Genomic DNA, 23,431 nt, shown 5'->3' with positions numbered 1-23,431 from the left:
TGTGGCTTTTAATACTTGTCTTGAGCTTTATTTACATGGGGTGGGGTTTGCAGGGAGGGTGGTTTAAGGGCTTGTGGGGGGGGGGGCAGCATCTGCACTCAGAGCTCTTGGAATTCCAGGGGGAAACGCTCCAGTTCCAGCTGCTCCACCTTGGTGGGACGTGGGGAGAGTAAAGAAGGACTCTTCGAGGCCACCACAGGGTTTGGGCACGCAGAGATCTCAGGGCTTTCCTGAGAATCAACACTGAGCTGGACAGGAGTGTGGACTCAGCCAGGCAGAAGCTCCTCCTGCCTGTTCCATGTCAGGCTGAGATTGTCACTGCTGAAGGGATCAGCTCGTTGGAGTCACATCAGAGCAGCCTGAATGTCATTTTCTCTCTGACCCAGCCCAGTTTTCACCTCGTGCTCTGCTGGGAAACTTCCCTTCCCCTCCCTGCACAAGACCAGCTGCAGCCCAGCTCCTTTTCCCTCCCTGCCAGGTGGGAAGCTCTGGAGTGGAGCAGCTTCCCAGGCCTTTTTTTGCAGGATTTTTTCCCTGCACCGTTTCAGATCCGGGGTCTGGATTTGTGAGGATGTTGCCAACATTCATTTCCAGCTCACACAGGGCCAGCACGTCCAGCTTTTAATCCAAGGCAACGAGAGAACAAGAAATCCTCCCACAGAACGTTTTAACTCGAGGAGGTGAAATGTTCCCCAGGAGAAATTCCTTGGGAAGCGTCTGTACCTTTCCTGCTGGAGGAGCCCCCATTAATCCCAGTCTCTTCTCCAGAGAAATGCTCATGAAGGGAGTGGGAAAAATCACCTCACTTTGGAAAAGAAACACCAGGCCCAGCAAAGAGAAGCAAAGGGGTGGTTTGGTTTTTTAAAGGTCATTTATTGATTTCTCCAAGAAAAAACACACAATCACACCTGGCAGGGTCTGACCACGTGTGCCACCCTCAGCACCACAAGGGCTACAGTGGGAGCTGGGAGACCTGGAGAGCAGCCCAGGAGCTGTTCAGTGGAGAGGGAGAGCCTTCATCCTGGGTCTGGGGGGGTTCCAAACCGGGGCTGGATGGAGTGCAGGGCTGTGCAAGGGAGGAGGAGGAGGAGCTGGCAGTGCAGCTGCTCCCCGGTGATCAGGATGCCAACTTGTGCACTGCCACGGTGATGGTGTCGTGCTTCTGGATCATGATGTTCCTAAAAACGAGGGGGAAAGTGCTGAGGGAGGAGCTGGTGGGGGTGGGAACTGGAGCTGGGATCGTTCCAGCCAGACCCCACCTCCCTTCCCACTCCGGGAACTGGAGACGTCCCTGCTGCCACAGTGACTCCCACGGCACCGCCTCAGTCACCCACGGGGGTCCCAAGCGTGGAAAAGGAACGGAGCTGCAGGAACCACCCCCTCCCCCAAAGGTTTTCTCGCTGCTTTTACAGCTCCTCCCTCTTCAAATCCCGTCAATCCAGCGACCTCCCCTCCGTGCCCGCGGCTTCCCCCGGGAGCTGCTCCCGGGATCTGACTCCTCCGGGGGGCTCCCAGGGCTGGGGGAAAGGAAAACGGGGCCGGGGACTCACCCGGTGTCCGACTCCAGGCACACCACGGGCGTGTCCGTGGGGTCGGAGCTGAGCTTGGCCGCCTGCTGGGCCAGCACGGAGATGATCCCGGCGTGCTCGTCCGAGAGGGTCCCTCGGCCTGGGGGGAGGGGGCGACACGATGGGGGAAGAAGCCCCGTGTGAAGCCCGTTTGCCTCCCCCAGGCCAAGGAGGGGGGGCTGATCCTTCCTCATCCCACTCCCCTCCCTGTGGCGTCTCCCCAAACTCGCCCTCAAACCACCCAAATTATCTCGAATTTTAGGTGGCTCTGCAGGTGGGTGGTGGCCCCCTGGGGACACCCAAAGGTGGGGTCAGGACAGCAGGGCAGGGGCTGGGGTCCCTAAAATGGGGACAAGGCCAGGTACCCCCAAACAGGTTGGGGGGGTTCCTGTAGGGCCAGTCCTGGTGCCTCCCCCCGTGGAGTCCTTAGAGGGTTTGGGGAACCCCCGATATGGGACCTCACACCCACAGAAGCCCTTAGAGGGTATGGGAAGAACATGGGGGGACCCACTCGGCGCTCCCCCTCTCCCCACCCGGGAGTCCCCAGACGGGACGGAGAGACCCGGGACCCCCAACCCCGGTGCCCCCCGAACTCCGCCAGCCCTCGGGGGGCCCCCCCGCGCTTTGCTCACTCACAGCCCAGGTTGAGCCCCTGCGAGTCGGTGCACAGGACGCCCACCACGGCCGGGCTCTTCATGCTGGGGGAGGGACACACACAGCGCTGTCAGGGCCGGGATTAAACCTGCACCTCCCTCCGCCCCGCAGCGTCGGGCCGGCCCAGCCCCGCTCCACCACCCCCTCCCTGTCCCCTCCGACTCCTCCGTCCCCTCCCTGTACCCCTCCCGTCCTCTCCCTGTACCCGCCCCTGTCCCCTCCGTGTCCCCCCCCTGTCCCCCTCCGCCCCCTTCCTGTCACCCCCGTCCTCTCCCTGCACCCCCCGTCCCCCTTGTCCCCCTGGCCCCTCCGTGTCCTCCGTGTCCCCCATCCGTCTGTCCCCTCGACCTCGTCCCCCATGTCCCTCTCGTCCCCTCCCTGTTCCTCCGTGTCCCCATCCCCTATCCCCCTATCCCCCATCCCTCCCGTCCCCCTCTCCTCCCATCCCCCATCCCCACGTCCTCCTTCCCCGTGTCCCCCGTCCCCCATCCTCCGTCCCCTCTCCCTCCCATCCCCCTCACGTCTCCTCCAGGTGCTGCTCCAGGGTCCCCTCCATGGCCCCGCCGCCACTTCCGCCCCACTCCGGGCAGCTGCGTCACCACGTGACACCACCCCCCCATCGGACGGCGGCTCCGCGCGCCCAAACGGAGCCGTCCCGCGCTCAGCGGCAGCGGCGCCGCACCGGGAATCCCCCGGGAATCTCCCGCGACTCTCCCGAGATTCTCCCGGGATTCTCCCAGCATTCCGCACAACCCCTCACGCCGGCACCGTGCTCTGATTTGGGAGGGCGGTCGCAGCAAATCCGCACCCCCCAAATCAGCCCTCCCTGCGTGCTTTTTCCCCGCAGAGCGCGTGATAGAGATGCGATTTTGGTTTGGGATTTTTTTTTTAATCCCCCTCTCCTTTCTCGACCTTTTCCCGCCTCAGCGCGGTTTGGTTGCGTCCCGCTCCCTCCACGCAGCACCGCGCGGGGTTTGTGCAGCCAAATGAAATTCAGGCAGGGTTTTGGTGGAGTTCCTGCAACTCCTCCCCGGCCAGAGCATCCCCTTGGAGCTGGACCACGGTGGGGGATGCAGATTGGATGCAGGGACATGGGACGCCAGGATACAGCTGGACCCCAAAATTTGCAGTAAGACAAGCCGCGCTGGACCCCCATCACCTTCCCAGCGGGCAGAGAGGTGATAAAAGTGATTCTCAGCCCGGATTTCCATCGAGAACCCCCTCAAAATCCAGCCCCTGCCAGACTAACACACGCAGTGGCAGCGGAGTCAGGACCCCATCACCTTCCCAAGGGGCAGAGAGGTGTTAAAAGTGACCCTCAGCACGGTTTTCCACGGAGGACACCCCCCCAAAATTCATCCCTGCTGCCAGCAGGGAGTGGGAGGTGATTTACGGCGGAGCAGCCCAGAGCTGGGTGACGTTAATGAGGCCCCGGCTGCTCCTGCCGATGGATCCGGGCTTGGCAGGGCAGGAAATTAAAATGTTATTGATGGGGGGAGTGAAGTGCGGCAGGATCGTTTATTTTTTATTTATTTATTTATTTATTTATTTATTTTTAATGTGATTTTTCTTTCTCCCGGGTCCAGCTGGGAGCTCCCTCAGGCAGCACAAAGAGCCCCCGATCCCGACTGTCCAGGGGCTTCCCATTTCATCCCACCTGACTGGGAGGGATGGCTGCGACTGGAGTTGCCTTTTTTGGGGAGGTTTTGGTGGTTTTTTTTTTTCCTTTTCAATTTCTAGGAAGCAACACTGGACAAAAATACAAATGGAGATTTGGGGGCTGCATCCTCTCAGCCCCTTTGCAAGGAAACTTCCCAAATCCAGCCGTTCCTGGCTGTGGGATTTCGGGAAGGGGAGAGATTTTTGGGAGGGCTGGCATTGATTAATTCGAGCCCAGGTGGAGGAGACTTCAGTGATGCAGCAGCTGCCACATCAAAGGCTGGGCTGGGGGCATGGCAGTTTTGGGGCTGTTTTTAACTAATTAAAGCGATGATTTAGCACCAGATCGATCCTCTAAAACAAAATAAAATAAAATAAAAAAAAATTCCCCAGAAAAGCCCCACCAAACCGATATTTCAAATCCCAACCCACCTTGGATGATGTTTCCCACACGGGGCACCTCCTGGTGCCTGATTTGCCCCCATGGACCGGGTCTAGCCCCAAAATCAGCCTCGGGGTGTTTGTTCCTCAGTGGGAAAAGCCGGAAGAGATGGAATTTCTGATGCTGGTGAGGAGCTCTGATCCCACCGAGGTGGCACCTGCAATCCAGGGCTGGGAAAATCCATCTTGCTTGGTCAGAATCACAAATCCAGCTGCTTTTTTAGGGGGAAAATGGAGATTTTTATTCCCTGCCTTTGTTCCAAAAGGATCTCAGGCATCACCTCTGCCCCAGACAGCACTGGGAGCTTCGGCTGGGGAGCCTCAGACAACTCCAGGATCCCAGGATGGGTTGGCCATGGAAGGGTATTTACATTTTTACCTATTTTAATTCTCTTTATTGCTTATTTTGTGGCCGAGGCTTCAGGAATCTCTTACCCCCTGGTGGACTGTGGTGCCTGGGGGTGTTTGATTGGAGTCCCCAAGCCTCGAGCACCTTAGGATGTTGTGCTTTGCATCCTCACAGGATGAAGAAATTTAAAAAGAAAAGGGAGTAAATAATTCTACCTTTTCCCTGCCTTTTTTAGCCATCCTCTTATTCCCCTGCACTCCCAGGAGAGGCACCAAATGCAATTCGAGGTGGATGGGTCGTACTTTGAGCCATAAATCAACGTATTTACACATTGCATTCTGACTGAAATTATGAAAAAATACGTTATTCCTTCCCTGCCTTTTTTTTTTTTAATATTATTATTTTTTATTCTCCCAAATAAATATGCAGCCAAGTCTCCATTTCTGGGGGGATATTTATCACATTATTGCACCTTGGGCTCTTCCAAGTCGGGGAGGAGCGGTGGAACTTCGTTCTCAGGTTTTCTTTTGGCTAAATAACCCCCAATTTTTTAATTAAATTCTTCCACACACCTATCAAGGATACCTATGGATTTAGGGGTGTACTTGGAAAATCCAGTTGAGCTGATAAATCCCCCTGGGAATGGGGTGTGGGTAGGAGGGAGGGGACTTTTATCCCCCCCCCTGCCTTTCTTGATGGTTTATTAATATTTCTTCGATGCCATTGGAGATTCAGGTCTCATCTGCTCCTGGTGGGATCAGGAGGGGAGGAGAAAAAAAAAATAAAGTGGAGCTGGAGGGGTTATAAAGGGGGTGGAGGTGCGAGGCTGCTCAGAATTCCAGCACCATGGGCCAAATCCTGCGGCTCCTCTGCCTCCTCCTGCTCCTCAACTCCTGCCCCTGCGCCGTCATCACCGGGGTAAGTTCTGCTCCCACCCCACCCTGGGGTTTTTATTGATTCGCCCTCATTATGCTGGGAAATAACACAGCAATCAGGCCTTTGTGCTGTTTGGTTTGGGTTGTTCTTCCCCCCACCCCCATCACCCTTTTTCCCCAATTTATCACTCGTTTTTCCGACCTACGGGTGCTGTTCCCACCACCAGCACCTCCTCCCAGCAGGGAAATGTGGGATTTTAGGAAGTTTTCCAGCAGGTTAAAAACTGATGTGTCTTTATGGATGTGTCTCCAGAGCACGTTTCCAACTGGAACAAGGGCTCAGACACCCCGAATTGTCCTTTTCCCTCCTAAATTTAGAGGAATTATTAAACGAGGTGGGAGCTGTCAGGGTGCCAAGGGCAGGTGTTTGCTCACCCTGTCCACGGACTCAGGGTGTCCCTGAGCAAGCACTGGACTGAGGGAGCTGCTAAAAGTGAATTTTAGGGACAGAATCCAGTTTTTTGTGGTGCTTCCAGAGCCTGGATGCTGATCTCAGCAAAGCCAGGCTTGGCTGAACCCCTCTTTTCCCTCCAGTATTCAAGAAACCAAGCGTTTCCATCCCGCTGATTTCCCAAAAGGAGGGGTAATGATGCTTTCCTGGCTTTTCCCAGGCTGTGGGAATTTGGGGAGGATCTGGGCAGTGGGTTTATCCTTTGATTCTGCTGCTCTCTCTTGCTCTCCTGCAAACTTTCCCTCTGTGCCCCGTGTCCATGAGGGGTTTCCCCTCCATCCCACAAACCCCAGCACCCCAAAACTTCCCTGAAACCTCAGCCCAAACCGGCAATAACTGGGAACTGCCACCCCCAACTCCCCAGCGTGGGTTGATCCCACTATTAACCCCCCTCAAAAAAAGAGGGATAACGTTTCTTTTCCATCCTTCCTCCTCCTCCCCAGGCCTGCGAGCGGGACCCTCAGTGCGGCAGCGGGACCTGCTGTGCCGTCAGCCTCTGGCTGAGGGGGCTGCGGGTCTGCACCCCCCTGGGCCAGGAGGGGGACGAGTGTCACCCCTCCAGTCACAAGGTACAGGCTGGGAAAGGGGGGGGACAAAGGCCAGGAAGGGGCTCCGAGCTCCTCCCGTGGGGGGAAAGCTCCATTAAAGGCTGGGATGGGGAAGGGGTTGGTGTCGGGGGGAGGGGGGGGGTGTTGGGAGAGTGGCTTTCCGGGGAGGAGGAACTGGTTCCTGAGGATCTGGGGTTGCCAGCGCTGCTCACAGCGATGCTGTCACGCTTCTGGATTGTGATATTCCAAGGAAAAAGTGCTGAGGGAGGTGAGGAGGTGGCTGTGGTGGGGGTGGGAACTGGACAAGGGAATGCAGGTCCAGACCTGTCCGTCTCCATCTCTTCTTCCCACTGCCCTCTGAACTCTGGAATGGAGGTGGGGGATTCAGGGGGCAATGTGGGGGAAGGCTCTGGGTGGCATAGTGGGGTCCCAGAGCTGGGGCAGCTGTTTCAGCCTCTGCATTATTTTGGGCGATCCCCTGCGTGTCCACAGCCCCCTAAATCGTGGAATCGTGGAGTGGTTCAGGGTGGAAGGGACCTTAAAAATCACCTCCTTCCACTCCCTGCCACGGGCAGGGACACCTCCCACCAGCCCAGGTTGCTCAGAGCCCCATCCAACCCGGCCTAGATCCCTCAGGAATGCTGTGGACCCTGACTGGGAGCCGGGGTTGAGCCGCCAGCCCATCCCTTTGCAGGCAAAGCACAAACCACACCGCTCCAAACCGAGCCATAAACGCCCCTCCGAGCCAGGAGAAGCCAAGTTAAATCCTCAGAGCTCCCTGATTCCCGCGGGATAAGAGCCCCCAGCACACCGGGATTAGCCCAGAGCTCGGTGCAGCCGCATTCCCTGTTCCAGGAGGATTTAGCAGCAGCATCCCAGCCCCGGGAAGAGCTTCCCCCTCCCCGTACCTGTATCGATTGAACGCTCCGGGAGCGAGATTTAATGGCACTGCACCTCCTGCTGGCACACGGAAAGGGCTTCAGAGGGATCACAAACTCATTTCAGCCACGTCCCCGTTAAACCTCGGAGAAAATCCGCCGATTTTTCTCAGGGTCTGCGGTCCCACTGATCATTTCTTCTCGTTTCTCTCCTTGTTTCCCGCAGGTGCCGTTCTTTGGGAAGCGCCAGCACCACACCTGCCCCTGTTTGCCCCACCTCATGTGCTCCAGGTTCCTCGACAGCCGCTTCCGCTGCTCCGCCGACCTCAAAAACATCCATTTTTAATGGGGGGATTCTCCCTAAAAAAAAAAAATCCACCCGTGAGCCCACAGCGTGTCCTGCCCTTTCCCACGGCTGTCAGGTGCCCACACAGCCAGGCGGCCTCCAAGTGCTTTCCTGAGGTGGAGAGTGTTGTTTTGAGCTGCTCTGTGGGGGAAATCGAGGCCAAGCTGCCCCAACACGTGGCCCAGCAAAGCTCTGTTTTCTAATCCAGGCACACCATAAATTTTGGGATCTGAAGCCCAGCAGCATCATCTCATGTGCCAGAGCATCTGCAGGGCTGGGGGGAGACCTGGTTTCACTTAATTGTTTTTTTTTTCCAGGAAAAAAAAAATAGAGGGGCAAAACTTCATTGTGAGGGGAGCATTTTGATCAACACCCAAAATTGCAACTCATGCCCAAATTGTCCCACATCACAACCTTCTGCAGCACCCTCAGAGCTGCTTTTTCTCTGCCATTCCCACTGGATAAATCAGTTCTGGAATGATAATCCCTGTTGTGATGCTGCCTGATCGAGGCTTATCAGGACGATCTAATCTGACCCGATTAAACGATCTAATCTGACCCACAATTAAATCAAATCCATAGCAAGTAGCTGTGGGGAATTAAGGGATGGCTTTCCCCAGATTTTGAGCAGGAAGAGGCTGAAGCAGAGCTGGTTGGAGCCGTGTTGTGCCAGTTGTGGCTCTTTGGGAAGCAGGAAAATGTTTTCCAGCCTCGGCATCCCCCTGAGGTTCAGGCACCTTGTGAGGGTTTTGGGGCTTCTCTTTCTGCCAGGTGAATTTGAGAGGAGAAGGGGACATTAAAGGTCATTAAATGTGTCACTAAAAGTGATCTTGGACACGTGTTTGCAGTTCTGCTCTTGAAATACATCGTGGAAAACTCGTGTGTCACTCGAGTTTTTCTCCCCCTTCCTCAAGCAACAATAAAGGCAAAGAATAAAGAACAATAATCAGCATTTATGGCAAAAAAAAAAAACCCTCTAAAAATTATTGGGAGCCTTTCAGGCAGAAGCAGGGCTTGAACACAGAATTTAACTTTGGGTTTGGGTGCTCCTTGTGCAGAAATGATCTTGGAGTTTGGTGCTGGGGCAGGAAGGTCTCACTCTTGGGTGAGGCCTGGCCTTGGTGGGGTTTTGGTGGGATTTGGTGGATTTCAGTGGGGTTTTCTGGGGTTTGGATGGGTTTTGGTGCTACACCAACACCTATTTCTATTTCTCAAGCTTTCACCCCTCCATCAAAGGACACCCATGTGTGGCTGTGGCAGACACTGTATTGGGATTTGGTGTTTGAGGCCAGGCAAAAGCCTCTCTGCACTTGTTCTTCCCCCAAAAATTAATTAAAAAACCCCAAACCAAACCAAAACAAAACAAAACAAAAACCCCAAACAAAACAAAACAAAACCAATCAAACCCCACAAAACCAAAACCTCCAAAATAATAATAATAATAAGTATAAAAAGAAAATTCATAAAAAGAAACCACTGCGATGACCAGGTTGAATTTATTTAGGGTGGGAGGGTTTTTTTTTTTTGTTTCACACAACAGAATTTTTGCTTTTAATTTATAAAAGTCCTGCATCATCTGCACAGCTGGGTGAGTTTGTGGCACTTGTGAACACCACAAAAAAAGAAAAAAACAAAAAAAAACAACCTAGAAATGGATCTCAGAGCAATACAGAAGGGGGAAAAGTCAAGAAAAAAAACATAATAATTCATAAAAGTGTATATATATATATATATATATATATATAGTTTTGTGGGGGCTGGGAGAGAAATCCAAGTCCCTGCTGCTCCTTCATTCCTGCTGTGCTCGACAAGACCTGCAGGAGCCCCCAGAGTGCTCTGAGTGAGTGGGATGTTGGTCCTTGTCCCTAAATGCTGTGCCAGGAGGCAGATCCTAAACCCTCCTGGCGTGGCCATCCTGCACCAGTGCCCAGAGCCCCTGGAAAACACCACCCTGGAATGGGATTCCTCCATGGGATCATCCCTCCCCAGCCAGGAAAACCCTGCTCACATCCGTGCTCACACATGCAATAAAGGAATAAACCAGCTGAAAGCTTCCAAGCAGGAATCAGAGAGAGGAAAACACGCGTCTGGACTGGCTCCAGCAGGGAATGTCTGGCCTGGAGTGCCATCTCCTGGCAAAATCTGAGCTCCTGTCAGCCTGGAAGTGTCCAAGGTCAGGTTGGATGGGGCTTGGGGCAACCTGGGCTAGTGGAAGGTGTCCCTGCCCGTGGCAGGCTGATCAAAGGGTGATTAAAGATCACTCTGGGTGATCTTTAAGGTCCCTTCCAACCCAAACCGTTCTGGGGTTCCCTGGAAATTCCACTCCAAGGAGGAGGGAGATGTTTCTGGGTGACCAAATATTTCACACCTGGCCGCAGGTTCTGATTTGTTCCAGGGGTAAAAAGCAGCCAGGAAACATCTTCTTTTGATAAAGCGGAAGGGAGATTTCTTGCCTGCCTTTTAGGTTTTCCTTTGGCAAAATTTCCAGAGGGAATTCAGTCAGGGAGGACAGGAAGGATTGGTTCCTCAGGACTTGAGTCCAGAACAGGACTGAGAGCTTTGTATGGATTTCATTGAGCTCTGAGCTTTGGGCTTGCATTTGGGAAGGCACCAAGCTGCAAAATGTGCAGGAAAATGGGGTTTTCCCACGGGCTTTTATCAAGCACCAGCTGAGTGTTGGCACTTTGAATTCTCAGCCTGGTTTTCCTGATCTTTAGGATAAATAGGAAGGAAGTCAATGAGTCCTGGAGGGGTTTCATGGCTCTGACCCCATCCTTGTGACATAAATCAGGGGTTTCCTTTTGGAGCTGGCTCCCCACAGGGGATGGTGGGGAGCCAAACTGCTGGGGAAACCTCTGCAGAGCTCACAGATCTGGAGATTTATAATTATCTGTTGCCCAGAGAAGCTGTGGCTGCCCCATCCCTGGAAGGGTCCAAGGCCAGGTTGGATGGAGCTTGGAGTAACCTGGGATAGTGGAAGGTGTCCCTGCCCGTGGCAGGAGGTGGAATGAGATGAGCTTTAAGGCCCTTCCAACCCAAACCCTTCTGGGATTCTATACTGTCCTGCCCTTCAGCCCTCCCACACACAATTCCCAGCTGGGGACCGGACGGAATTCCCAGCTGGGAGCAGCACAAAGCCAAGAACAAAAAGCTGAGTCCAAATAAACAATGTTTCCTGCATGCCAGACTTTGAAGCATTTATTCCTTTATTTGAGGATAAAGTTTACAAGTCAATAAGAATCAGGTTGTTCATCCTTCCATCCATCCACCCACCCACCCATCCATCCCAGCACCATTGTGGTCCGTGTTTGCTGAGGGAGCAGAAGGAGGGATGAGCTCATGGCCGAGTATTTCCCAAGGAATAATCAACAAAAGTGCTTCAGGTTCGAGGGGCTGGGAGAGAATCTGGGCGAGGGGGGAGCATGAAAAACGTTAAAAGAAGGTAAAAAGTTTTAAGTTTTCCAGAGGAAAAGGAAAAGAGAGGCTGTTGTGAAAGGAAAATAGGGATGTGGATGATCTGATGGAGAGAACTGAGCGATAAACGGGGAGGAGCTGGGGATGTTCCCAGCTGTTCCCAGCTGTGCCTCCTCCAATCATCCCCACAGATGAGCAGAATTTGGACACAGTGGGAAGGAAATCCAACATCCCTCACAGCTTCTCCTGTCTGAGATGACTGTAGGGAGTTTGTAAGGGATGGAGGAAAGAAAAGGATAGTGGAGGGGAGGGAAAAAAAAACAACCAGGGAGGGCAGATGAAAAGGGGGATTTGTCCCAAATGGAAGAGGATTTGTGCTTGTGTGTCTCTGATCCATCCCCTGGGATGCGAAACACCTTTATTGCAGAAAGACAGTGCACCAAAAAAACCCCAACAAACAAACCCCCAAAACCAAACCAACAACAACAACCACCCCTGCAATCAGAGCTGTGGGATTTCTGCCACAGGGAGGGGGGGGAATCCCAGCAAGCCCAAACTCGCATTTCCCATCACACCAGGATAACAAAAGCCAATCCCTGTTTCCCCAGTGCTTCCTGAGCGAAGCTGCAAAGCAGGGGTGGTGGAATGTTCAGGAGATGAGACACCAAAGGGAGCAGATGTGGGATAACAGCGGATGGGAGAAGAAGAAACTGTGATTTGATGAAGGCGGAGACGTCCAAAAAAAAAAAATAAAACCAGCTGAGTGAGGCAGTGAAGTGGCAACAAAATGTCTTTGTCAGAAGAAAACCTGCTGGCACTGGAGAGAAAGGCAAAATGAGCTGCTGCTGGCTTCTCCCCTCGCAGTGCCAGTGGAGATTTGCAGGGTTTAAGCAAACCAGAAGTGCCTTTTCACAACAAGGGAAGCAATCGGGCCTTGTTTTCCCCGTGGATTTTCTCTGGGCCGCTTTTGCGGCGAACAGAAGTGGCAATAAGGACTACAGGGCCACGGTGGCTCGTCCCCAAACGTGCCTGTACATCAGGTAACCCCCAAACTGAGCATTTGCTGCAGGAGAAAGGCCATTTTGTTGCAGGGGAAATCCCGTTACCTCTCTCAGAGCTCGGTTTTCCGTCACAACCCCCGGTGTCCTGGATGTTCCTCGTGGCTGTGCCACCATTCCTGGTCACCATCCCTGCCCTTCTAATCCCCTCACCTGCTGGCTTGGGCCCATCCATCACTGCTGTGCCCAGCAAAGTTAATTAGTCAGGCAGACCAGGGGAACTCAGCCAGCTAAAAATATCCCTTCTAATTTCTTTTTGCCGGCTTCTTTTTCAGGCAGAGCAGTCCCAGGTCTGGGAATTCGGTCAGACCCCCCCAGATCTGAAGTGGTGCGTGGAGGAGGGACTATTTACATGGATTAAAGAAACAGGGAGCTGGACCCACCTTCATCCCTGGACAGTTGGGTGCCACCAAGCAAAGCATTTCATGTCATTTTGCCCTTTTTTCCTCTCCAGTAAACGGGGGAAATCTCTGACTGTGGGGGAATTCCACTTTAACACACGGACAGGGGACAAGAAATGTAAAAGCAGATGAGCATCAAATAAAAAAAAAAAAAATACCACCAGGTCGATGGGCAGGGCAGAGAGATAAGAAAGATGGTATTTATTTGAACAGCCGCAGGAAATCAAGAGATTGAAAAATGTCTAATAAAAAAAAAAAAAGGAAGAAAAAAAAAAAAGAAAGAAAAAAAAAGAAAGAAAAAAAAGAAAGAAAAAAACAAGAAAGAAAAAAAAAGCAGCAGCATATTTGATTTTAAAAAATAAATAAATAAATCAAATCAGAGCGTGCAGATGTTTGGATACCTTTCTCCTGTTAACGCCACCTGACAGGGCCCAGTCCCGTCACGGCCTCGGGCGTCATTTTTTGGCCTTGTCTCGAGGGTAACCCCCGTTGGTCTTGTTGAGGGACTCCATGCTGCCGCTGCCCGCCGTGGCCACGCTGGCCAGGAGCCGCTCCACCTCCCCGGGCAGCATCTGCTTCTCCTCGTTCTCCGTCTCGCGGTGGTAGAAATAGTTGAAGTTCGAGACGATGACGGGCACCGGGAGGGCGATGGTCAGCACGCCCGCGATGGCGCACAGGGTGCCCACGATCTTGCCGCCCAGCGTGGTGGGGCACATGTCGCCGTAGCCCACCGTGGTCATGGTCACCACGGCCCACCAGAACCCGTCGGGGATGCTGGAGAAGTGGGACTGCGGCTCGTCCACCTCCGCGAAGTACACGGCGCTGGAGAAGAGGATGACGCCGATGAAGAGGAAGAAGATGAGCAGGCCCAGCTCCCGCATGCTGGCCTTGAGGGTCTGGCCCAGGATCTGCAGCCCCTTGGAGTGGCGGGAGAGCTTGAAGATGCGGAAGACCCGCACCAGGCGGATGATCCGCAGGATGGCCAGGGACATGTTCTGCTGCCCGTTGAGCTCGCTCTGCTGGATCAGCTCGGTGGTGAGCGTCACGAAGTAGGGGATGATGGACACGATGTCGATGATGTTCATGATGTTCCTGAAGAACTCGGTCTTGCTGGGGCACACGATGAAGCGCACGAAGAGCTCGAAGGAGAACCAGACGATGCAGGCGGTCTCTATGACGAAGAAAGGGTCCGTGAAGGTGCTGTGGGCCAGCAAGGTGTCCGTCACGTTCCTAGAAAGCTCCTGGGCAGACTTGAACTCCCTCTCCTCCCGGAACTCCGGCAGGGTCTCCATGCAGAAGATGATGATGGAGATGACGATAACCAGGACGGAGACCAAAGCTACGCCCCGGGCTGCGCTGGAGCTTTCGGGGTACTCAAAGAGCAGCCAGAATTGCCTGTGAAAGTCATTGGTTGGTAAGAGGGTCTCAGGATCCTTGATGAACCCTTCATCCTCCCTGAACTGGTCCATGGCCTCATCCCCCAGCTCGTAGAAGGTGATTTCATCAGCAAAGACGTCGATGGGGACGTTGGCCGGGCGCCGTATTTTGCCGCCGGACTGGTAATAGTACAGGATCCCATCAAAACTGGGCCTGTTCCTGTCGAAGAAGTACTCGTTCCTCATGGAGTCGAAGTAGCGCATCCTCTTCTCCGGGTCCCCCAGCAAGGTCTCGGGGAACTGGTCGAGGGTCTTGAGCCGCGTCTCAAACCTCAGCCCGGCAATGTTGATGATGACTCGCTGGTCCCCCTCATCCATGCCCACCCTCTCCCCCACCAGGTGGTCGCTGAACTCGGCGGAGAACCTGGAGAAGATGGTCTCATTGTTGGCGTTCTCGCTGTTGATGAGGATGCGCAGGTTGGAGAGCAGGTTGGCGCAGCTGGGGTGGCCCTTGCGCGACTGCCCGGCGGGGCTGAGGTCGTTTGAATAACAGGGATCCTCCACGATCTGGTCGGCGTTGTCAAAACTGACTAGTGCCACCTCCATCTCCTTCCAACTGGACACGTCCATCATACACTAATCAGATTAGCAGCGCAAATCCCCGGATCCGGCGCCGGCAGCTCGAGCCTTTCCCACGCTATGAGGATCTGCAAGGGAAGGGACAGGGAGGCGATGCTGAGTGGGGCTGGGCACACAGGTCACTCAGAGAGCACCTTCCAGGCCGTGGGGTGGGTTATTTCCCAGACAGGCTCTGGCAGGTGCTCAGGAACAGCCACTGTGTCCCCAAAACGCTCCCGGGCATCTCCCCAGCACAGCACTGACATTGCTCTGAACTCGCAGCAAAGTCAAAGACGAGCCCAGGGACCAAGTTATGGAGCTGGGAAATTACCTGTCCTGCCTCGAGGAGAGAAATTAGGTGTTAACATGGAACAGTTCTGGGGAGATTTGCCCCAAAATGAACTTTTCCAAGTAAACCCAACATCCCGATTTGCTGACGGGAGACAGCACGGAGGGACACGCGGGGCTGCTCCGTGTGACCACGGACCACCAAGGCCACCAAGTGGCTCCCTGCCCCAGGGGAACTTCAGCAGGAGGGAGTGAAAAAAACCCAGATGCCCCTGGACTGCCAGGAATAGCAGCACAATTGAGGCCACGGAGCAGCAGCGATGCCGGGGCCGGTCCTGTGACGAGGATGGTCCCCAGCGCAGGGTCTGCTCAGTCCATCCCAATTTCACAGAAATAATTTAGGGCTGTGAAGTTTTTCTCCTCCCCAGAAGCAGATTTGTCCATCCCTGCTGACACACAGCCGGGAAAGGGGGGGTAGGACAAGCCCAAACCCCAAAATCTGTTGCAGAAATAGACTTTAACATCCTGTCTTCTACAAATCCTCCCTCTCCTCCTCTCAGCTTTGCAGCCCTGGCAGCAAAACTTCCTACAGGAACCAGCATCCATATACCAGACAAGGGTTCAAAACCTCACTCTTTTCCTCAGCAGAGATCCTGGATTTGGGGACAAATCCCACAATTTTTTCATAAGCTGTTTTCCAGACCGTGTCCCTTTGCCTAAGCCAAAGCCACAGAGCAAAGCTGTTTCTAGGAATCCATCCCTGTGGAACCACTTTGGGTTGGTTTTGTGCCAATTTTCCCACTTAGGGGACACGGAGAAAAGAGTGTTTGGGGCAGGGGGGCAGAACTGATGCCTGGGGGAAGCAGCAGACACGAGGTTTTGCCCCTCAAAGGGATGTGCTGCAAGTCCTGAGTCCTCCAGCCCTGGTGATGTCCAGCTTGGAGCTGCTCCAGCCCAAGGACCAGCTCTTCATGGGGGTTGGATTCTTCCCAGGCTTAACTATTTGGTGACCCTGTGAGAAGCTGGTGCTGGAGGGACGGAATGTGACATCAGAGCAACAGCTCAGAGCTGGGGATAACCCTGATTTCAGGAGCATCAGGAGGCAGACAAAGGAACACCACAAAAAGCCCGGCCCAAACAATGCCCTTTGCAATCTTTTGAGGGAAAGCCAAGCATAAAAGACAAAAGAAAGAAACAGCAGCACAAATCATTTCCCCCCCTCCTCCCCGCTGTGCATCCTTATTTTTGTCCTTAATATAAATCCCCTGAGAGGATTTTAAATCTGAAAAAAAAAAAAAGGTAAAGAAAACAAGTTTGAATCAGAGTTTAGTGTTCAGTGGATGGGGGAACAGACCTGACCCATCACACCTCCATCCTGGGGGGAGAACCCAGTGGGGTCTCACCTTCCCAGGAGTTTCTCCTGGCAGTGGGACAAAGTCAGAGCAGCTAAAGCTGACCATGGAATTGCATCCTAAGGCAGCGCCATGAGATGATCTTGGTATTTTAAGCAATAAGTTCTAAGTGTTTAACTGGTAATAGTGCTGGGCAAGAAAGTTCCTCAGCCCCTGCTTGCAGGGCATCTTCATCCCAAGATTGTTGGTTGCAGAAGGCATTTTGTGATGTCTTGAAATATGGCATGGAACTGAATTTTGAAATCTGGCTTTGCTCTGGAGCCTCCAGGAACGTCAAACCGAGCCCCCCTGCATCATCCCTTGAGGGGAAACTGAGGCACAGAGCTATGACAGGACAATTTACACATCGTGGACAAGGTTGAAAATTGTCCCCACTGGGACAATGGAAAGGGGATTTTCAGTCCTGTTTTAAGCAGGGCTCTGAGGTTCCTTTTCCTACCTTAAAGCCCCAAATTGTGCTGATGTCTGTCTGTCCCAACACCAGAGGGAGGTGCCCCATCTGTCCCCAGGCCCCCACACCACCTTCTGTGTCTCATTTTCTGTTTAAACCAAAATTAAAGGCCCATCCCAAAGCCACAACCCCCCCTTTCCAAAGCTCTTCTCCTGCGCTGCGGCCGAGGCTTGGACTGGAAAGTTGCCTCTTTTTTCCCTCCTAAATCACCCAACATCTGCTTCTCGGAATCTGATTAACTGATATCCTTCAGCAGAAATCCCTGGCTGCGGAAAATAATAGTAATATAATAATAATAATAAAAACCACAGGAGGGGGAGCAATGGAGAGAAGAGGAAGGTCATTTTGAGGGGGAGTTCATGTGTTCGCACATCCCGTCCCAGGAAATCAGGGCTGGGGCTTCCACCGGCCCCTCTGTATCCATCAAATCCTGGAATTGTCCTACACTTCCCATCCATCCCACTTTCAATCTCCCTTGCTCTGCTGCAGGCAGAAAATACCTGTTTCCAAGGTTTTCCAGAAAAATGGAGGTGCTGTCACCCCATGACCACTTAATGGGATGGTAAAGGGGGGGTGATTCTTTCCCACTGCCCACCCACACGAGCCCCTACAAGGACTCACCTGGGCAGGGCATGGAAGCGCCAGCACTCTCTGCATCTGGAAAAAGAGCCATTAACCACACGTGGAGAGGTGCAGGGAGAGCAGAGACGGGGAACAAAGCAGTCCAGCCGCACCCTTGGAAGGTCCCTTTGGGATAACGCAGCCAATGTCATCCGAAAGGCTCCCCTCTCTCGGCTCCACCGTGTCATTGGCCGGGGACGGATTTTGGCAGGCACAGCAGCGGTGGCGGCGCCCGGCACGGTTGGGAACCGCCATCCCCCCCCTCCTTCCCCCGGGGAGCCCTAAAAACAGCCGGGGGCCCACGAGGAAACGGGGCTGGCCGGGTGCGAGGGGCATCCCATGGCCGTGCCCTGCTCGCCCCGGGGAGAGAGGGGGGGATGCGGCCACCCACCCCCTGCCCCCACCCGCCCGCTGGGCAGTGAGGATGTGCCCTTCTGGCTGATGCCACCTTTAATCCCCAATAAAGCTGCGGATGGTCCAGCGGGGACAGGTCTTGTCCGTGACGTGGAGAGGTCTGAGCTGGTCCCCGGGAGAGAGAAGAGAGAGAGAGAGGCGGAGAGCGGGGACAGGGACCCGCGCTGGCACCAGGAGAGAGGTTCCCAGCGGGCAAAAGGGCTCCTTTTGGCATTACCGTCTAATAACGATGTGAAAAAGGGCAGGGGAGGGGAAAGCCCGAGGGTTGGAGCATCCCGCGGTGCCCACCTACCTCTCGCCTGTGGCCACGGGGACAGCGGGAGCTTTTCCAGGAGGGGACGGTGCCACCACCACGTGGGACACCTCCTGTCCCCACCCCGGGCGTGACTGGGGCCAGTCGCGGCAGCAGGTACGGCTGGCACGGCCCTGCTGAGGGCATCGCTGGGGAACAGGGGAGAGGGGTTGTGCCCCTTCCTCACCCCTGGATCTCAGCTGGATGCTGGCTTGTCACCACCTCTGCTAATGAACTGATAAATCACCGAACACCCAGGGCGGGTGGGACCAGGCAGGTTGGCCCCGCTCACTGGAATAACTGGGATTTTGGTTTGCCTTTCCCGTATTTTCCTTCTTTCCACTCCACGCTCATGGCCACCCTTGGGGGCTCCGGAGGGTTTTCATCCCTGTTGGGTGGATCCCAACCTCTACCTTCACCCAGGTTACCTTCCCACCTTCCTCCTCCTCCTCCTCCTCCCCAGGCATTTGGGAAGGCAGAGGAGGGGGTGGCACATTTTTCTCCCCGCGTTCTTCAGCCTGAATTCCTCCGCGGTGACGTTCCTTTGCTCTTGAGGGACACGGTCACCTCGATTTCCCTCCCTCCAGCATCCTTGGCTGTCCTCTGAGGTATTTTTCCCGCCCTGTGACGTTAATGAGCACATTAAACCTCCCTGTCCCGGAGGAGAGCCCGGCTTGGAGCATCCCATACTCATCTCCGGCCTTCTGTGATGGAAAGGGGACGTGAGATTGTCCAGACCTTTGTTCAGGCCCTTCAGGGCTGCTTTACCAGTTTATCCACCCCTTCTGCACCGGTGCAGGTTACAGTCCTCACATTTCCTCTCGTCCCAGCTGGGGATCTATCGAGAACAAGGAATTCAATCGATATTCTTGGCACTTCAATTCACCCCGAGTCCGTTTTCCCCTCCAAACCCGGCTTTGGCAGGGCTTTGACCGCAGGGTGATGGGGTTTGTAGGCAAAATCTGACCTTATTTGAGGTTGGTTTTTTTGTCCCTAACATCTGCCTGGAACGAACCAGGGTCACACCCTGCGCCCGCACAAAGAGCATCTGCGGCTGAGGGAAACGCCGAGAGCGAAAACCATCCAGGGGAGCCGCTGATCTGGCTTGTGCCGGGGCTGAGAGGCTTTAGCTGTTAATAGGAATATCCCTGGAGTCAAAGCAGGGTTGTGGTCCAGGGGAGACGGGTACAGGGGGGGAGATGCCCGGAATAACATCGCTGCCTCCAAGAAATAGGGCGGTTACACAACTCCCGCATCCCCGGAGGGTTTGGCCGCACCCCGGACACCCCCGGGAGATTCTGCCTTTGTGTTCAGCCCAAGGTGACTTTAAACACCCTTTGGCACTAAGATTTCAACCTCTCCCAGCCAGGCTGCCCCAGGCATTCCCTCTGGCACTCCTTTCCTTCTAATCCTCTCCCCCGCCCTCCTGGTGTCCCCCAGCGCCGCTGGAATTTATCCCACGGGCAAATTTGGACGCCGAGGGCGTCCTGCATCCAGGAGGGACCGGGATCCAGCGAGTGATGGCACGGGATCACTGCCCAGCAGCGCTGCACACACAGCTCTGACATCAGAGGGGAGACCAAACACCCACCCCCAGCCCCACCCAGCGCAGAGAGGGATTATCCGGCGAAGGAGGGAGTTTTGGCAGCAGGTCCCTGAATTGTTGTTCGCACAGGAACCTTCGTTCTCCCAGCGGGGAAAAAAAAAGTGCGGCTCGTCACCGTTTCCCTGGGATCTGACACGGGACGAGCTGGAGCGGGGTGGGAACAAGGAGAGGACGACAGGGACGACAGGAACATAACGAGGCGGTGACACTCGGGTTGGGTTTTCCCTTATTCCCAAGCAAAACGATGCCTCTGGAAATCCATGTGGGGCCGGGCTGTGCCCTGTGCCGGGCACCAGCTTCGGTCCACAGAGCCTTCCACTGCAGTAATGAGCCTTTGCTAATTATTCTCGCTCTCTTTGCAGCGCTAATTACCTGGAGTTCAGCTCGATTCCAGCCCCACGGCTCCGGGATGGAGCTGAGGTGGCTCCGCTGCGCCTCCACAGTGGGAATTTTTCCTTCTTCCCTGCTAATTGAAGTGCCCCTCAATTAGCAACACCACGCCCCTGCACGCGGGAGGGGATTTTGGGGGGTGCGATATGCGAAAAGACACAAATTAAACACTTCAATGCCCTCGATTTAGGGCTGAGTTTATGAATATTTGAGCTCTGGCTCGGGCACAGAGAGTCCTTGGATGCTCAGTGAGGTGCCCGGGGCACCTGCCGTGGGTGGAGCAGGGCAGGAGTCACCTCTGGAAGGAAAAGAAGGAGCTGCAGGGGGGAGATCCTGCAAAAAACTTCGAGGCTCACAAGAGGTGTGTGCAGATCGAGCTGTTTAAATTGAGGGAACGAGCAGGAGGGGGGGAGAGATGCTGGTGGTTTGTGAGTGATAAAAATACAGGAAAGAATAATTCCAGTCTTCCAGGGGGTGACAGGGTGTGGGAAAAGCTGCCTCTGCTGTCAAGTCCTCCACGTGGGGATAGTGGAGAAATGGAAAAGGGGCCAAAATACAGCGAAATATTTGGCAATCCCAGGGTTTCTCCTGCCCCCACCACGGCGTGGAGGATTCCAGGGCTCAGGAGCAGCTGGTCCTGAGACTCCCTTGTTTTTAAAGCAGAGGTTAAAGTGAGTCTGAGGCAAAGAGGGGGTAGGACTTTTCATATTTAAACCCACAAATTGTCTTTAAACTGCCAGAGGGCAGGTTTGGGTGAGATAATAGGGAGAAACCCTTCCCTGGGAGGGTGGGCAGGCCCTGGCACAGGTTGCCCAGAGAAGCTGTGGCTGCCCCATCCCTGGAAGTGTCCAAGGCCAGGTTGGACAGGGCTTGGAGCAACCTGGGCTAGTGGAAGGTGATCCCTTCCAACCCGAACCAGCCTGGAATTCTATGCAGTTGCACCAGGAAATAAAAGATCAGCCTGAAACATCAACCACCAACCCCAACGAGCTACTTCCCTCTCTGTGCCTCAGTTTCCCCGGAGCTGGTGTCGTGCTCTCTGGGCAAAGATGTACATAAGGGAGATCCCAAAGTGAATTTCTGGCCCTGGGATGGAGGTGTCCATCCCTGCAGGGGGAAAAACACCCCCCTAACCCTCCCCTCTTCTCATGCTTCATTCTGATTTTTCCACTCCGGAAAAAAAAAAAAGAAAAAAAAATCAGATTATCATCAGAGAGCCCGGGACACAAAGTACACGCCACGAGACAGATGAAACCCTCCTCATAGCCAGCCATAGAGCCCAAAATTAATCAGCTACGGATTAACCGGGTCAGGATGTAATTTAATAACAAGTGAGGGCGAGTTCCTGCTCGATGTGGTCCCACACCGGGTGTGCCTGAAAGCTGCTGCAGCCCAGCCCAGGTAGCAGGGAAAATGGAAAAGCCAGATGGGATGAAATGAGCTCTGCAGGGCTGAAGGGATGGGGACAACCTGGGTCCGGGCCAGGCTTGGCTGCAGCTGAGCCCTCCTCGTCTTCCCGAAGGGCTCAGAGTCGGGATTTTAACCTGATTCAGGAAGATTTAAATGGATTTTTGACTCTGAGGGTGCTGCGGCGGCTTTTTTTTTTGGGAGGGGGGGGGGATGCTGAAGCGGCCCTTTGGAGGCTGAAGGTCTGCCCTCCGCCGCGATTCACGAAGCAGGAGCTGCTGCCGAGGGTTTGACACGCTTTAGGGAGCATCTGGTGAATGAAACACGGGCACAAAACACTTTGGGCAGGGCTTTGATTAGCCTGGACCTGAAGAGACGTGAGGAAGGGGGTACCTGGAGTGACCTCTTCCCTCCCGAGCATCCTGGCTCCACCCGGGCGCCTGGATGGGGCCGGGGCAGGCAGCCACCCCCACCCCCCTTCCTTCTGCTTACTGCCCTGTAACACGAGGAAGAACTCGATCCCAAATCGATGGGAAACTTTCCCAGGCTGCCCAAAAGTGCTTGGGACGGAGGCAGAGCCGCCGCCCCCTCCCTGACCCAGCAGCCGGAGCTCGGGGCTGCAACCCCCGTCCCCTCCCGGGGAGGAGCGAATGACTTTGTCCCCCCCTCAAAATCCGCACCGGCAGCAAACCCTGCAGGAGGTCGGTGGCCAGAGCCAAAAGTGGATCGAAGGGATAAATGGGAAGCAATAGGAAGCTGCTAATGGGGTCAGACGGATTCCTGCACTGATCCCAAGGTTTGCAGCGACGGCACCGAGAGGAGCTCGCGGCGGGTTTGGGGTCCCGGCGTCGCTGGGGATTTGGGGCACCGTGCGCTGATCCAGAGCCAGTGCATAGATCGGGGCACCCCCCAGCACATCCCAACAGCCCCCCAGACACCCCTCACAGGTGAGGACGTTGTGATTCGGAGCCGGCAGCAAAAAGTAATTAAGAGTAATTAAGTAATTGAGATGGTGCCAATGAGACCCTCTGACTGCCGGTAAAGCCGGGGTTCATCCAGCACGCACCCGGTGATCGGTAGCACTTCACCCTCCCTCTTCTGCCAAGGACAAACTAAACTTCCCTTGTAGTCGCCGTGACCCCAAAAAATACCCTCCCCCCCCCCAAAAAAAAAAAACAAACCCAGAGACAAACAGCCCCGACTGCCCCAAACCCGCTCACCAACCTCTCCTCTGCTCCCCCCCACCACAAAACCAAGAAGGGAGCAACAAACCCGGCTTCTGCATCATCCTCATCCTCCCGCGGCGTGAAGGGGACCCCGGTCCCCCTGTTGGCATCGGCTCCTCCCTCGGCCGTGCCAGGCGGGGGCTGCCCGGCCGCGCTGCCCCTTCCCCTCTCCCGGGCAGGGCTGGGATGCTCCAGCCTCTCCTGCGGAAAGGCGATGCCGGTACCCACGTGAGCCCAGTGGGACTCCTTGCCCTCGTTCTCCTTGTGCCTGAAATGGGTTCTTGCTCCCTCCCTGCTGGGCCCTGCCCAGCAGCGGCAGCGGCAGCAGCGACGTCCAGGACTCCCAGGCACTTCTTATCCCGCTCCAAAAGTGCTCCACGGTCTTTTCTTTGCGAGGAAGGAGCAGCCTGAAGCTCAGGAGGAGGAGGAGGAGGAAGAGGAGGAGGCCTTTTCTGTCCCCTCCATGTAGAGCTGCTTGCTGGGACAGGGCTGGTCCCACAGGGACCGTCTTTGTTTGCACCCAAGGAAGGAGCGTCTGGAAAAGCGGGAGACTCCGTTGCTCCCACCCCCAGCAGGGCCACACCAGGAGGGACCAGCCAGGTGGAGGCATCCAGGGTTCCTCTGGCCC

The 23,431-nt window shown here is 54.8% G+C and overlaps 3 protein-coding genes across 4 annotated transcripts; 1 reads left to right on the top strand and 2 right to left on the bottom strand.

Moving 5' to 3' along the window:
- Positions 1-852: 852 nt before the first annotated feature.
- LAMTOR5 (late endosomal/lysosomal adaptor, MAPK and MTOR activator 5) lies at positions 853-2,836 on the bottom strand. Its single transcript, XM_050327151.1, has 4 exons — positions 2,744-2,836; positions 2,205-2,266; positions 1,551-1,668; positions 853-1,178 (listed from the first exon to the last, which is right to left on the bottom strand). The coding sequence occupies exons 1-4, from the start codon at positions 2,776-2,778 to the stop codon at positions 1,118-1,120; spliced, it is 276 nt and encodes a 91-aa protein (XP_050183108.1). The 5' UTR covers positions 2,779-2,836; the 3' UTR covers positions 853-1,117.
- A 2,681-nt stretch (positions 2,837-5,517) lies between these two features.
- Positions 5,518-7,829, top strand: PROK1 (prokineticin 1). Its single transcript, XM_050327150.1, has 3 exons — positions 5,518-5,589; positions 6,501-6,626; positions 7,710-7,829. The coding sequence occupies exons 1-3, from the start codon at positions 5,518-5,520 to the stop codon at positions 7,827-7,829; spliced, it is 318 nt and encodes a 105-aa protein (XP_050183107.1).
- Positions 7,830-10,990: 3,161 nt separating this feature from the next.
- Positions 10,991-23,041, bottom strand: KCNA10 (potassium voltage-gated channel subfamily A member 10). 2 transcript variants are annotated; one of them, XM_050327127.1, is made up of 2 exons: positions 17,469-17,534; positions 10,991-14,785 (listed from the first exon to the last, which is right to left on the bottom strand). In XM_050327127.1, exon 2 carries the CDS (start codon positions 14,709-14,711, stop codon positions 13,158-13,160), a length of 1,554 nt encoding a protein of 517 aa, XP_050183084.1. In that variant the 5' UTR covers positions 14,712-14,785; positions 17,469-17,534; the 3' UTR covers positions 10,991-13,157. The 2 variants fall into 2 exon arrangements, with proteins under 2 accessions (XP_050183084.1, XP_050183083.1); XM_050327126.1 differs by lacking the exon at positions 17,469-17,534 and adding an exon at positions 22,850-23,041 and having other exon boundaries at positions 10,992-14,785.
- Between the last annotated feature and the right edge of the window lie 390 nt (positions 23,042-23,431).

The sequence above is a fragment of the Myiozetetes cayanensis genome, unplaced genomic scaffold (assembly GCF_022539395.1).
Source record: "Myiozetetes cayanensis isolate MyiCay16 unplaced genomic scaffold, myiCay2020 scf32, whole genome shotgun sequence".
Lineage (NCBI taxonomy): Eukaryota > Metazoa > Chordata > Aves > Passeriformes > Tyrannidae > Myiozetetes > Myiozetetes cayanensis.
Note: the sequence above shows the minus strand (reverse complement) of the source record. Positions and strands in the feature narration are given on the sequence as shown.